The sequence below is a fragment of the Populus alba genome, chromosome 16 (genome assembly GCF_005239225.2).
Source record: "Populus alba chromosome 16, ASM523922v2, whole genome shotgun sequence".
Taxonomy (NCBI): domain Eukaryota; kingdom Viridiplantae; phylum Streptophyta; class Magnoliopsida; order Malpighiales; family Salicaceae; genus Populus; species Populus alba.
Window position 1 is genome coordinate 6649226 of NC_133299.1, and position 13549 is coordinate 6662774.

The window sequence follows — 13549 nt, forward strand, 5'->3', positions numbered from 1 at the left end:
TAATTTTTTAAAAATTATTTTTAATATTAGCACATCAATTAATTTGAATTAAAGAAAAAAAATTTTAATTTTTTTTAAAATATTTTTATAACATAAAAATAAACAAGGCAAATAGTGATAACAATTTTAATTAAAAATCTTCTTCAAAATGGCATCATGTTACCCTGCAAAATATAGCAAGTACCCTTCGGACAAAAATACCAACAGACATGGACAGAGACTATTTCACGGTAAGCTTACGCAAAAAAAAAAAAAAAAATCATTCAGGGAATAAATTTACAAGTGCATGAAAGGAACCAATCTTCATCGTGGTTTAAAAAAGAAGTTGCGGAAAGTGGTGCACAAAATGACAAAACAGAGGATGTTGTTAGGTCAAGGGTCCACAAAAACCTGGCCCACTCATTGACTGGAAAACAAAAAAAAAAAAAAAACCCAACAAATTCCCTTTTTCCCAAGAATCCTTCGTAACTACTTCATGTTTTGTCTCTTCTCTTCCCCTGAATCCTTCAACAGAAATACAAACCAACACGAACAATGGGGGTGCCTCAAACAATGGAGGCCCTAAGAGAACGAGCTGATTTCATTAAAGAATCGTTACAAAAAAGCCAAATCATTACTGATAACATGGCCGCCATTCTTGGCTCCTTCGACCACCGGCTCTCCGCCTTAGAAACTGCCATGCGTCCCACTCAGGTACGTTAAGAATCATCCCAACTTTTCATATTTCTGTTTTAACGGATCTGCATTGTTGTTTGTAAAGGAAATTTTCTTCTTCTTCTTCTTCTTCTTCTTCTTCTTTTGTAGATAAGGACGCATTCGATTAGAAGAGCACATGAAAATATTGATAAAACATTGAAGGCAGCAGATGTTATTTTATCTCAATTTGACCTCACGCGAAAGGTACTTTTTTTTTATTAAAAAAATAATAATTTCTAAATGATGTTTTTTTGTTGTAATATTATTAATTAATTAGTCTGGATATATATGTATTTGAATGTTGCAGGCAGAGGCTAAGATATTGAGAGGGCCACATGAAGATTTAGAGAGTTATTTAGAAGCGATTGATCAGCTAAGAAGCAATGTGAAATTTTTTAGCAGCAATAAGAGTTTTAAAAGCAGTGATGGTGTGCTTAATCATGCCAATCAATTACTTGCTAAAGCTATTTCTAAGCTTGAAGAGGAGTTTAGACAGCTTTTAACAAATTACAGGTTCGTCTTCTTGGCTTCTTGTTTTTGTAATGAAATCCTGTTGTGTTTTGTTCCAAGAAATGGAGAATGACATAGAAGTTATGCTAATTGTTTAGTGTTTTTGATCTGACTGTATGGTGCATTCGAAAAGTCTTGTTTTCTGGTGTTTTGAAACGAGTAATGAATCGAATAGTGGACATGGCGATGACTTCTGCCGCTGAAAAGTGACAATTAATTTTTGAAAGATTGATTGTTGTTGTGTGCCTGATGCAAGCTTTGATTTTTCATGATCCTCAACAATGTTTTGAAATAAGTTAAGAATTGTTTTTAATGACAGCAAGCCAGTGGAACCTGATCGACTCTTTGAATGTCTTCCCAATTCTCTACGTCCATCATCGTCTTCAGGATCGCCTAGGAAGCATGGTGATGATAACAGCAAGAGCCCCACTGAGCACCAAGGGAAGAGCTTAGAAAATGCTGTTTACACTCTTCCAACACTTATTCCGCCAAGGGTTATTCCATTGCTACATGATTTAGCTCAACAAATGGTTCAAGCTGGTCACCAACAACAGCTATTTAGAATCTACAGGTGATTTTTTTCCCTTTCTTATTGCTGCTGTTATCATTGCTCATGTTCTTCATTCTTAGACCTATCTTAACTAGGTTGTCTTCTGTCTTACAAGTTCTCAAGACAAATACATGTCAGAAGATTGACTTCTTCATATTCTGGTGTTTTTATCGTTTACCGCTAATAACAAGCTTGAAACTTGGAATATAAAAAGGAATCTACTTTGCTCTGCCATTGCTTGATCCATGATAAAAACATTGAAATTGGAAGAAAAATTTAGCTTGGTTATTTTTGGGTGATCTGATCTCTTGAAATTGCATATAAGTTTGGAGAATCTCTATGTGTCTTTGCTGGATTTAATAGGAAATGCAATTAATTTAATGGAAATCTAGCAATATAGTGGTCACGTTACTTTTCAAGACACAGAGTTATGAAAATTGTTGCTTAACAAAGAGACACTGGAGGAAGAGAACATCGGTTTTATTATTGAAATGATTATTCGCTAATAAATTACATGTAAGAACAAAAGTAAAATTTCATTTTGATTCTTATCATCATATGGTTCTTACTGTCATTGACTTTGGAATTTTGATGATGATATTTGCTGTTTATAAACTCCAGGGACACTCGTGCTTCAGTTTTGGAACAGAGCGTCAGGAAGTTAGGTGTTGAGAGACTAAGCAAGGATGATGTCCAGAAAATGCAGTGGGAGGTCTTGGAGGCTAAGATCGGGAACTGGATACATTATATGAGGATTGCTGTGAGGATTTATGTGTTCCATTGTTGGTATAAGGTTTCTTTTGTTGTTTGGTTTCTCAATTTTTTTTTTTCAATGCTTGGAACAGGTCAAACTGCTGTTTGCTGGGGAAAAGAAACTGTGTGATCAAATACTTGACGGGGTTGATTCTCTCAGGGATCAATGTTTTGCTGAAGTCACTGTAAACAGCGTGTCTGTGCTTCTTAGTTTTGGGGAGGCCATAGCTAAAAGCAAAAGATCACCTGAAAAACTATTTGTTCTATTAGATATGTATGAGATTATGCGGGAACTACACTCTGAGGTACGGAAGCTTTTACTAATTGCAGCGAAGTATTATGAATACTAAATAATCATGTGAATTCTAAACAGTTTTGGTGGATAGCCCTGTATGGGATTTGTCTCATTTATCAACAAGGTAATGAATCTATGATGATGGTAAAAAGGCATTTCAAGGCGAGTTTTTCTCAGACTTGAAACCATAAACCGTTACTCGCAGATGTGCATGAAATGAATTAGAAAATGAAATGTGAAGTAAATAAAGACCCTATATATGGGGAAATAGTCTTACAGTGGAGGAGATGAAAATGGGGGGAAATTGCGATGCGACTTTCAATGGAACATGGTATGCAAGGTCGCCATGGAGCTCACAATCCATGGGGATGAAAATCCATTTCAAGCAAACTGAAATGCATAAAAAGCCTGCGGCTGTAGCTTCAGGTATCGGTTCTTGGTTATTTATTAGAAAAGGCGACTAAAATGACATTTGCAATATAGAAAACCAACTGTTTTCTTTATGATGGAGCTAACAGCATTTCACTGTTATTTTTAATCACAAAGCATTAGAGAAACGATACTGTATGAACCCTATGGTGGAAAAATGTTTAGACAAGTATTTTTTCTCATTCTTCTCCTTTTTCTTCAATTCTTCTTGATGTTTATGATCTTCTTTTGTTTCTTTTTCTTTGTTTTTGGGCTTGATGTTGGGGGTTGCATCTGCAGATTGAATTACTCTTTGGAAGTAAAGCCTGCATCGAAATGCGGGACTCTGCATTGAGTTTAACAAAGCGACTAGCTCAAACTGCTCAAGAGACCTTTTGTGATTTTGAAGAAGCTGTAGAAAAAGATGCTACCAAAACTGCTGTTTTAGACGGAACTGTCCATCCTTTGACTAGCTATGTGATTAATTATGTGAAGTTCCTCTTTGAGTAAGTTATTATTGCTGCATTTTCTTGTTTCTTTTCTGTCAATTTTATCATGACATTTTTTAATATACTTTCTTCAAGTCTGCTACTTGTTCATGAGGTCAGAAGATCTAGAAACATTAGATTAATTTATAAATATCATGCATCTGACAGTTGCTCTTTCAATTTGCGCAGCTACCAGTCTACACTGAAACAGCTCTTTCAAGAGTTTGATGCAAGCGATCCGGATGCTCAGTTGACATCTGTGACTACAAGAATTATGCAGGCTCTTCAAAATAACCTCGACGGGAAATCAAAGCAGTATAAGGACCCTGCGTTGACTCAACTATTTCTCATGAACAACATTCACTATATAGTGAGATCTGTGAGGAGGTTTGTTTTATATTTTTTGTATTTTACATAAGAGGCGTTGATGATCTGTACATGCTCTGCCTGCCACCTTTTAACATCCAAGTACAGGTCAGAAGCGAAGGATTTACTGGGTGATGATTGGGTGCAAATACACAGAAGGATCGTGCAACAGCATGCTAATCAGTATAAGAGAGTTTCTTGGGCAAAGGTTTGTTTCTTTAACTAGACTTATTCTTTTCCTTGACAAGGATGCTGGGGATATCACTTGAACCCACTAATACCATCTTCTCAGGATTTTTTTTTATATATAAATATGGACCTATTTATTGAATCTTTATGTTGATTTGTATATATTTTATTACAATCACACGGTGGGGCTTTAGTTATCCAAGGTAATATTTACTCTTCCTTGAAGATGTCTTCATATCTGGTGAAGATTGTTATCTTTTGATGGGAAAAGTCTGGATACCTGACTTAGGATCAAGTGGCCTAGACTCCATCCTCTAATTTGCATGTCATACTAGACCTACTAGGGCACTTCTCCAGTTGCAATGCTATTTAGTGGTGACATCTTCGTGTAGACTGCTTAACCTTTTGTCATAAGAAATTGCAACATCTTGAATTGCTCCTCTTTTCATCTAATTTAGGGTTGGCAAATTGTGCGTATAACTGATAGGAACTAGTTCCCAGCAAATTGTATTCAGCTATTTGGTTTCTAGTGAGGTTTTTTCTTTTCTCATCAATAAGACGTCATGTTAAGCAGTTCGTGTCTTAGATGTGCAGATTCTGCAGTGTCTCTCTGTTCAGGGTGGTGGATCAGGCAGTGGTGGTGGAACCGGAGGTGATGGCAGTGCCAGTGGAATTTCAAGAGCAGCAGTGAAGGATAGATTCAAGACCTTCAATGTCCAATTTGAGGAGCTTCATCAGAGGCAATCTCAATGGACCGTTCCTGACAGCGAGTTGCGTGAGTCTTTGAGGCTGGCTGTTGCCGAAGTTCTCTTGCCCGCATACAGGTCTTTTCAAAAGCGTTTTGGGTACGGTTCTCGTCCTTGTGACCTGCTTTTACCTCTTCTTCTGGCTTCTAGTCATCATTTTTTATATGAAAAGAATTCATCCTTTCTTTCTTTCACTCATAGGAACAAACCCTGTTTTGCATTGTTACAGGCCTATGATCGAGAATGGAAAAAACCCTCAAAAGTACATTAGATACTCTCCTGAGGATCTTGACCACATGATGAATGAATTCTTTGAGGGCAAGACATGGAACGAGCAAAAACGGTAAACATTTGCTAGAACGAATCTAGGTACATGCCACCATTTATATACTTGTACAATTACAAGGTCAAATAATGGGAGCTCCAAAATCTATAAAACCCGTTGTTCGGTTCAAATAACAGAGGACCTTGCTGAGGGGAAAGGTAAAGCGGCAGGTCTTGGCGGTGCATCCTCTCCTGAGGCGTTCTTGAATCTGCTCAAAATCTTGATCCTCACATTTCTTTAGAAAGTGTTCAGGGGATTCTTATTGTTTCCATGTTATCCTTGGAATAAGAAATGACTTACTCTAATAACTTTGAACCAACGAGCCTCCATAATTCTTTAACCAGTTAGATTTTGACACCATGATTCCATAGTCCCTTGAAGAAATAATTCAAAACTTTCCAGCTTTTCTGAATTTAATTGGTACCCTAAAACACACAAGTTACATCTTCCAATTTTTTATGTACATTCAGTGCGAATGAGCAAGTTTTTATACTCAAGTGTTGCCCATCAGCCCCTGTCCTAAATTTCTTGGCTCCGCCGTGGTGGGAAGAAGCTAATTTGCTCCCCATCCCATGGCTCCTTGTGATTGACAGATGCCTTCTCTTCCTTTAGCGACAGCAACTTTCGGACGTCAAAAATTATCCTATAGCCAACTAGATCTTCTAGATAGGTTTATATCTGGGCATGTCATCGTGCCATGGCTACTGCTTGATGATGCCAAGCTAGCAAGCTTCTGTCCAGCCAAAAATGGTACCAGAGCTTATATCAATCCTCATCCTACAGCTAGCGACAAGCATTCTCATCTTAAAGCCTCAAACAATCTTTCCCGAAACACTTCGCTGTTATCCGACCATTTTGAAGACGCCTACATATAATGGCCAAAATGATAAACAAATTCCATGTTAAGTTGTAAATAATTCATGGCTTCTTCAGGTGATCTTCAAACCAAAAAAGTGAAAGCCTATGCTAATCATTCCCCATTAGTTCCTATCAGCGCCAAACATTCTCCATATCCTTCAAGGTCCCCATTAATCACTTTAAAAAATCCCCCAATCGATGAAATATGGCAAGAGATGCTCAAACAGATTATAAGTAATTAGGCAAGGGTTCAAAGAGTTCTATGCACTTAATTGATTAAGTGTTGGATTAAATTTGTTACAATTTGTTTGATTTTCCCTTTTCTTACTTGAGAAATTGATTGTTTTCTAGGAGAGGATTTCAAGCCTTTTCTTTTTTAATTAATATGAGTGTTTAGGTCAACTTACAAATATCTCGATTAATTTTATGAATTTTAAAATTAACGATCATGTAAACCTTAAATGACTCAAAGGAGACTTGAACTTATGATTATTAATGAGGATCAAATTTAAAAACTAACCAGTTAATCTATTTCTCAAGATTTTCAAGCCTTCTTAGTTGGAATGGTGAATATTGGGGTTTGAAAAAAAAATTTCCGAATCAGAAATAAAAAATATATTTATAATATTTCTTACAATCGATGCTAATTTGTCATCTACGATTCTTGAAACGGCAAACAAAAACACATGAAGAAGTTTTGGTCCAAAGAAGGAGCAACACAAGTTTATTTGAGAGGTACAAATGGTCCTCGTGTAGTTTGGATTTAGATTGAAGTTAAAAATTGAAGGTTAAAGAGGGAAAGTATAGAAGAATTATTTGTAATGGTGGAATTTATAGTTTTAAAACTCGGGTCAACTCGGAACTAAATTTAAAAAATAAAAGGAAAAGTTAAAACTCGGTGTAACCTAGTTGACGTAATAAAACCAAGTCAAAAACTCGATTATAACCCATTGATTTTTTACTTTTTATTTTTTTTATTAAAATGATATCATTTTAATTTTTAAAATAAATTAAAATTGACCCGGGTGACTCGGTAACTCGATCAAAACCTAATAGTCCGATTTTGATTAAAAAAAAAAAAAAAAAAAAAGCACAAACTTCAAAATCCCCACATCGCCTTCATTATTTTTTTTTTTGTTGTTGCTCTACACTGATGGATTAACATTTAACTCCCGAAAACAATCTGGGGTTAAATGTTAATTTCCTAAACTTTTCTTCAACAAAGTTAAAAGGTGGTTAAATACTTAGTAATTGTGTGTAGTGATGTTTAAATTGTGTTTGAAAAAATAAATTAAAATTAATTTTTTATATTTTAAGATTGTTTTGATGTGAATAATTTTTTTTAAAAAAATATTATTATAATATATTTAAATTTTTTTTTTTAAAAAAAAACTATTAATATATTCTCAAAAATCGTAATTAATCACAACTTTAAACTGAAAAACCATGAAGGAAAACAAATCACGAGAAGGGTAAAACAGTAATAAAAAAAAGGAAAAAAAAAGAAGCCTACTGAGAACCGTTCCCTCCAAAAGAACATTTGAGACAGTTACAAATCGTTGTGACCCATGCCGTCCAAAGTATATTTATAAACATTATTTTCTTCTCACAATTAGAAGTTGTTGGTTATAGTCTTTTAATCCGAAGCAACACAATCATCACTACTTTTGTACTATGAATTCATAAATCTTGAGAGAGAAAAAAAAACAAGTTTACAGAACTTATAAGGTACGTAATCCAACAATATCTTTACAAGGTTTTTTTTTTTTTTTTTTTTTCTTTAAAATCTTCACTGTATTTCCTACATTAGAATTATGTGTGTATATATGATCAATGAAAATGAAAGAAATTAAAATATGGGCATAGGATCTTAGTCATGTTAAAATTCTGAAAGAGGATGGGACGTGAATTAAATCCATTATTTCTATATATCATCGTCTTTTTTTCCATTTCCTTCTGTTTTCTGTTGATTTCTTAGTTTTTTTTTTTTTTATATATAAAAAAGAAAAGAACACAATGCTATCTATATATGTTATTGTATATGTGGAGTAGATAAAGATTTCTGTTTTAGCATCGTCTCTTAAAATCTTGATTCCTTTCTAGTATGGTTTTTCCTGGAAGGATAGAGATTATTTCAGGAACAGAAATAAATCAACGCTCATGGTTTACGCAGAAAGAACAATGGCATCGTTGAAGTCTCAAGACTGTGGAAGCATTTGCCAGCTTGCTCTTTTCTTGCTTGCCGTGGTGGCCGGAATATCAATCATCACCTTAGGACTTACGATGAATTCAAAGTACAGTCCCCGGACACAGAAACAGCCTCTAGTGATCAGACTCAATTCCTTCTCTGTCTCAGACCTCAACGTGTCGAATTCCATATCCGGGGCCAATTGGGATGCCATGTTGTTGTTCGGGAACCGACACAGTTATTTTGAGATTTCGGTCGAAGGTTTTGAAAGTTTTGTTTACTATTATCATCAAGACGCTCTGTCGTGTGCGTTAGTGGAGTCGATTCATTTAGGGCCCAAAAAGCAGAAATTGGTGCAGATCAAATTTAATGCCTCAGGGTGCGGAGGGGGCGAACAACCTTTTGTTGAGGAGAGGGTTCTGAAGGAGATGAAGAGAGATGGAGATAATGGAACTTTGCATTTGGGGCTCATGTTGAATTTTCAGGCTTCTTATAGGAAAGGGCCTTGGTCTTGGGTCTACTGGCTGAAGGCTAAATGCACTGACTTGGACGTGGTGTTTGAAACCGGTCCGGGCGCTGGCATGATGATCGGCGATGAGCCCAGAGCGTGCTCGGTTCCATTGCTCAAGTGATCATGATGTTTCTGTCACTTCCTTAATTCCTTGTTCTTATTTACTTGTTCTTTTCATTTCTTTTCCTCCGTATAGAGGTTCTGTCTGTTTTTAGGAATACTACTGCTGTAATCAATGCAATTTCTATAGCAGTTTTGGTGTTGCGTTGCTGCCACGAAAATTTCAGACAACCTACAGGGCTGGGCACACATCATGGAAATATGGAATCAAATGCACCTAGTCCTGTCTCCAAAACTAGCCGCGAAGAAATTTTGTAACCTGAAGGCCTGTTCTCGACAGATTCTGGAAGTGGAAATTAATCACACCTACTTATAATCCTCGTATAGTTTTTACGCAAAAAACTCTGGGGAATTTTTCCATCACTCGTGCAAGTTTTCTTGGCCATATCTAATATCACGCGTAAACTATGGCCGTATCTAACATAATGATTCAACTTTGTCACAGTAAAGCATAAAATTTGTTAACCAATACCCATTATTTACTATTTTCAATCTTAGCAAGTGATAAAAAAACAGGAGCAGCTTTTATTCAGCCATGCATTTGACTACACAATAAGCAATACAACATATCTGTTCTCATCGTAGAACCATATATGTAAACGTAAATGTCATGAGCTTTGCTGGAAACAGCCAAGATTGCGCATCTTCTTACATACTTCTTTTGGATTTGATTTTTGTTGCCATGCTCCTCTCAATTCCTTGGAAGCTTGAGAATTGTGTACTATTTGTATAACCTTATTGTATTCAAGTGCCAAAGAAAGAAAGGAAACCAAGCTCAATATGGCCAAATGCACCCGTATCATGTGACATGATAACCAATTCCATTTGAATATGTTAGCTTAATCGTAACATAAAACACACAATGTACGCGTTTATGCCACCCATGATTCTCTGTAATCTTTCTCGTTTTCTCCTTACTTCATCCGAAAAAAATTAAAATCTCCGCCCACTACCTCTCTTGGGTTCAAAGAGAGATGATCAATTAGACGTACTATGGCTTCGGAATCCCAACAACACAACAAGGGAGAAAGCCAACCATCTGAAAGCACCCTTTTTCCTTCAGGAAGACTTAAGTCTCCGGGGGCAGGGTATACTCCACCACTGAGTTATCCTCCGACATTGGGATATGCACCACCAGGACCATATCCAGCCTATCAACCGCCCGGTTGTTACCCTTATGCTCGAGCACCACCACCAGCATATTACATCAATGCTACAGTACATCAACAAGGATGTCAAAAGTCATCAAGTTTCTTACAAGGCATTCTGTCAACAATAATATTCTTGGTGATGTTTATATTTACACTCCAATTAATTATGCTGCTTGCATTGCGTCCTAACTTCCTGTTTTTCACGTTGAAGACTTTTCTGTGTTCAATTTTAATGCCACCATGCCTACTACCGTCACGGCTATTGGGGAAGCATACGTATCAGTTAAGAATCCAAATACCAGATTGAATATCCTTAACAACTAAAATCTTGCTGTGTAGAATTTTTGGTTTTTTTCTTTTGTTTTTCTAGATTTTATACATCTGTACGTGATTTATACGCTAGCAAGTGGAGTGTTTCAATCAGGCTACGAATTTTTCTGTAAAACTTTTGTTAATGTCAAGTGGTAAATAGAGTTTTTTAAAACATACATGCTAGTTTTCTGGTCAGAGAGTTTTTTGAGGTTTGGAGGAAATGCATGTTCTTATGTCAAGTGTAAATTAATGCTAGTTTTCTAGGTGTTTTTTTTTTTAAAGCGTTTTGAAAGGCATGCCTGCTCTCTTTAGTGTATCGGAATATGCTTGAGTTGAGATTTGAGGAAGTGCCTAATTTATTGCTTGGAACTCAATTATTTGAACATTCATGCATAATATACCAATCAAACAATCAGGGTGAAGTTAGCATATGGAACTACATCTTTCAAAATCATATATATTTCTTAGTTCTTAATTCGACTAGCATTTTTGTATCTCCTGTTTATTCTTATGTAGGTTTTTGAACTGTGTATAAGCTTTCTGAAATGATGTCTGTACAAGCTATACGATTGCTGTTTCATTGATATTTTAGATTTCTTCCATTTCAGCTTGTTTGATGTATGAAAGAACTGGTGCCCCGCTTTCTGAAATGAGTTCTCTGAATAAGTAGACTTTACACTTCATATTGCTAGTTCTTAATTATTGCTTGTGAAACCAAAACATGTCTGTATTATAGGTTTTTCACCACATTTTTCTTGCTGTTACTGATCCTGTTTTTGTTTTAATATTATAAATTTAGGTAGGCTATGATATGACGATACTGTGATGCAGTCAAAATGGATGTATTTGTGCCTCATGGTTGAATAATTTTAGATCAGTTTAAGATTCTACAAGGGTTTTGATGTTATGGAATTCAGTGTGTTGGCAAAATGCCAAATTCACCTTTGTTGTTTTATATTTTCTTACTAGAAGATGCATGTCAGGTTTCTTGATATGTCCTTATCAGAAGCTCACATCTGATGCGCATGCTAGTTTGTCCACATGAACAAGCTTCGGGCACAGTGCTGCATTGGAAAGTAGAAATGGCTTTAGCTTGCAAGATTCCATGTATTTTTTCAACTCTCGTTTTGGTATTTGTTCCAGCATTTCACTTTTCATTTTACCCATATTCAGATTAACTAAAATTGTAGTGAATGCATTTCATAAATCTTGATTGGTGTGCATATATGTGGGATTTCTGATTGCTGTATTTGAAGATCGCAGGGATCTGAAGCTTTGTCAACCCTTGCCTGCTGCTGTAGAAGATTCGCTTCTAATCTTGCGATTGCCTGGTGACTGTAATGCCAAGTTCTTTTTTTTTTATAGCCCTGATATGAAGTGGAATGTCTTTAAACATCCTTTCTACAGTAATTATTCCATCCCGGAATCAACCAGCCATCTGTAATATAAGAACTGAAAATTAATCTGTTGAGCACAACAGCCAGATGGCCTAGGACATTTTCTAGAGTGGAGATCTGAGATGAGCTACAAATATTAATATCAACGCGATTGCGCCATCTATTCAGGTGGTTGATGAGGCACCTTGAAATCTTGGTACATTGCTATTGTTTTAAGGATCACTTTATTTTTGTGATAAATATGTGCACAGGCAATTCATCTGCATATTCAATTGATACTACAGAACTTGAGGGACAAAGCTGTTGTATATGGATCATGTTGTTGTTTTTATGTCATATTATTATTTGGATCATAGTGGGAATTTCATCTAGTCTACGTGTTGGTTAGTGCTATGTATCTGGTCCATCGGTCTTGCTAGCTGATTGGGAGACCTCTTGCTCATTCTTACCTCAGCATTGCTGCACTTAATTATATCAGATTGTGTGCTGTTACAGGGAACTTTTGAGCTCCGTCCGAGGGCATGAGAGATAGAGAGGTCTTTGCATAGTTATGGAAGTGGAAGTTTGATTGCTAGTGGCACCCTAGCATAAGCAGATTCTTGAGAAAGGTTTTTCATTTTTCAGTTCTCATACAGGATGTAGGCGTTGCTCATAGCAGCTCACATGGATCGAAGAACTGTAAGCTTCATCAAAATTCAGTCTATATATGCTCTTCTAATTATTCCAGTGATCTTCTTTTGTTACCTGTTTTTTTTTCAATACCAGGTGAACCTCCTCCTTTCGCAACCTCCAAGGATGCCGCTGGGGTAGAACTTGAACATGCGCTGATTAAATTCACATCAGTAACATGGTAAACATTGTTCAAATCACTGTTTCCCTTGCCTTTATTGCTTCGAGTTCACGTTCTTTAATTGTTTTATATATTAATTATAATAAGACATTTACTCCACTATGGTCTATTCGACAAGTGGGGAGGAACCTTCTCTGTCATAGGTTTGCCTAACCTAAATGATCTGGCTTTTAACTTATTTTTTAAAGCTGTGGTTCCTAAGGAAATGGTCCTGAAGCGTCTTCTATGAACATGATAAGATACCCATCACAAGAACGGGGCCACATTATATTGCCCCAGTAAGGCATGATTAAGACCCTGGTGGCTGTATTTGTAGAGAGAGAGAGAGAGAGAGAGAGGATGGCGTTCTATCGATCTCATGTCTTGGAATATTGTTCGTGTCATGATGAATGTTTGGTAGGAAACTTCCAAATGGATTTGGATGCGAATTAGAGTCCGAATTAGCAGATTAGTTTCTATCTTCTGATGGCAAACTGAAACTCCCCTGTGATTCATACATCATATGGGAATTATTGGAGTCTTTGGACATGAAATAAGAGGTGAGAGAGGGGATTGAGGAGATCAAAATTATCCTTATCATCCAGTCCTCTCTACTTTCCATTTGTTTCTTACATGCAAAAAAACCATAATAGTGTCAATTGTTTGAATGTCGAGGCAAATGGTCGGTGGAGATTTCAATTATTGTTTCGTTAAATGTAGAGCGGAATCATTACAGAGCATTATAATGACCTCTTTTCAACTCCTCATATTCTGACGTTGCTTTGCAGTCATCTCCTCTGATGTGAAGTTCTATCTTTCCAACCTTTCGTTCTCTTGAATTTTATAATTATAGCGAC

The 13549-nt window shown here is 36.2% G+C and overlaps 2 protein-coding genes across 3 annotated transcripts; both read left to right on the forward strand.

The window, feature by feature from the left end:
* Nucleotides 1-127: 127 nt before the first annotated feature.
* On the forward strand, nt 128-5641 carry LOC118050683 (exocyst complex component EXO70A1). Of its 2 annotated transcripts, XM_073405244.1 has the most exons (12): nt 128-693; nt 805-900; nt 1004-1209; nt 1526-1777; nt 2378-2516; nt 2602-2814; nt 3513-3718; nt 3890-4087; nt 4175-4274; nt 4850-5100; nt 5231-5371; nt 5402-5641. In XM_073405244.1, the coding sequence occupies exons 1-11, from the start codon at nt 535-537 to the stop codon at nt 5346-5348; spliced, it is 1938 nt and encodes a 645-aa protein (XP_073261345.1). In that variant the 5' UTR covers nt 128-534; the 3' UTR covers nt 5349-5371; nt 5402-5641. The 2 variants fall into 2 exon arrangements, with proteins under 2 accessions (XP_073261345.1, XP_073261344.1); XM_073405243.1 differs by having other exon boundaries at nt 129-693; nt 5231-5641.
* A 2724-nt stretch (nt 5642-8365) lies between these two features.
* LOC118051124 (uncharacterized) lies at nt 8366-9004 on the forward strand. The gene has a single exon (XM_035061680.1). The coding sequence runs from the start codon at nt 8366-8368 to the stop codon at nt 9002-9004; it is 639 nt and encodes a 212-aa protein (XP_034917571.1).
* The last annotated feature ends 4545 nt before the right edge of the window (nt 9005-13549 follow it).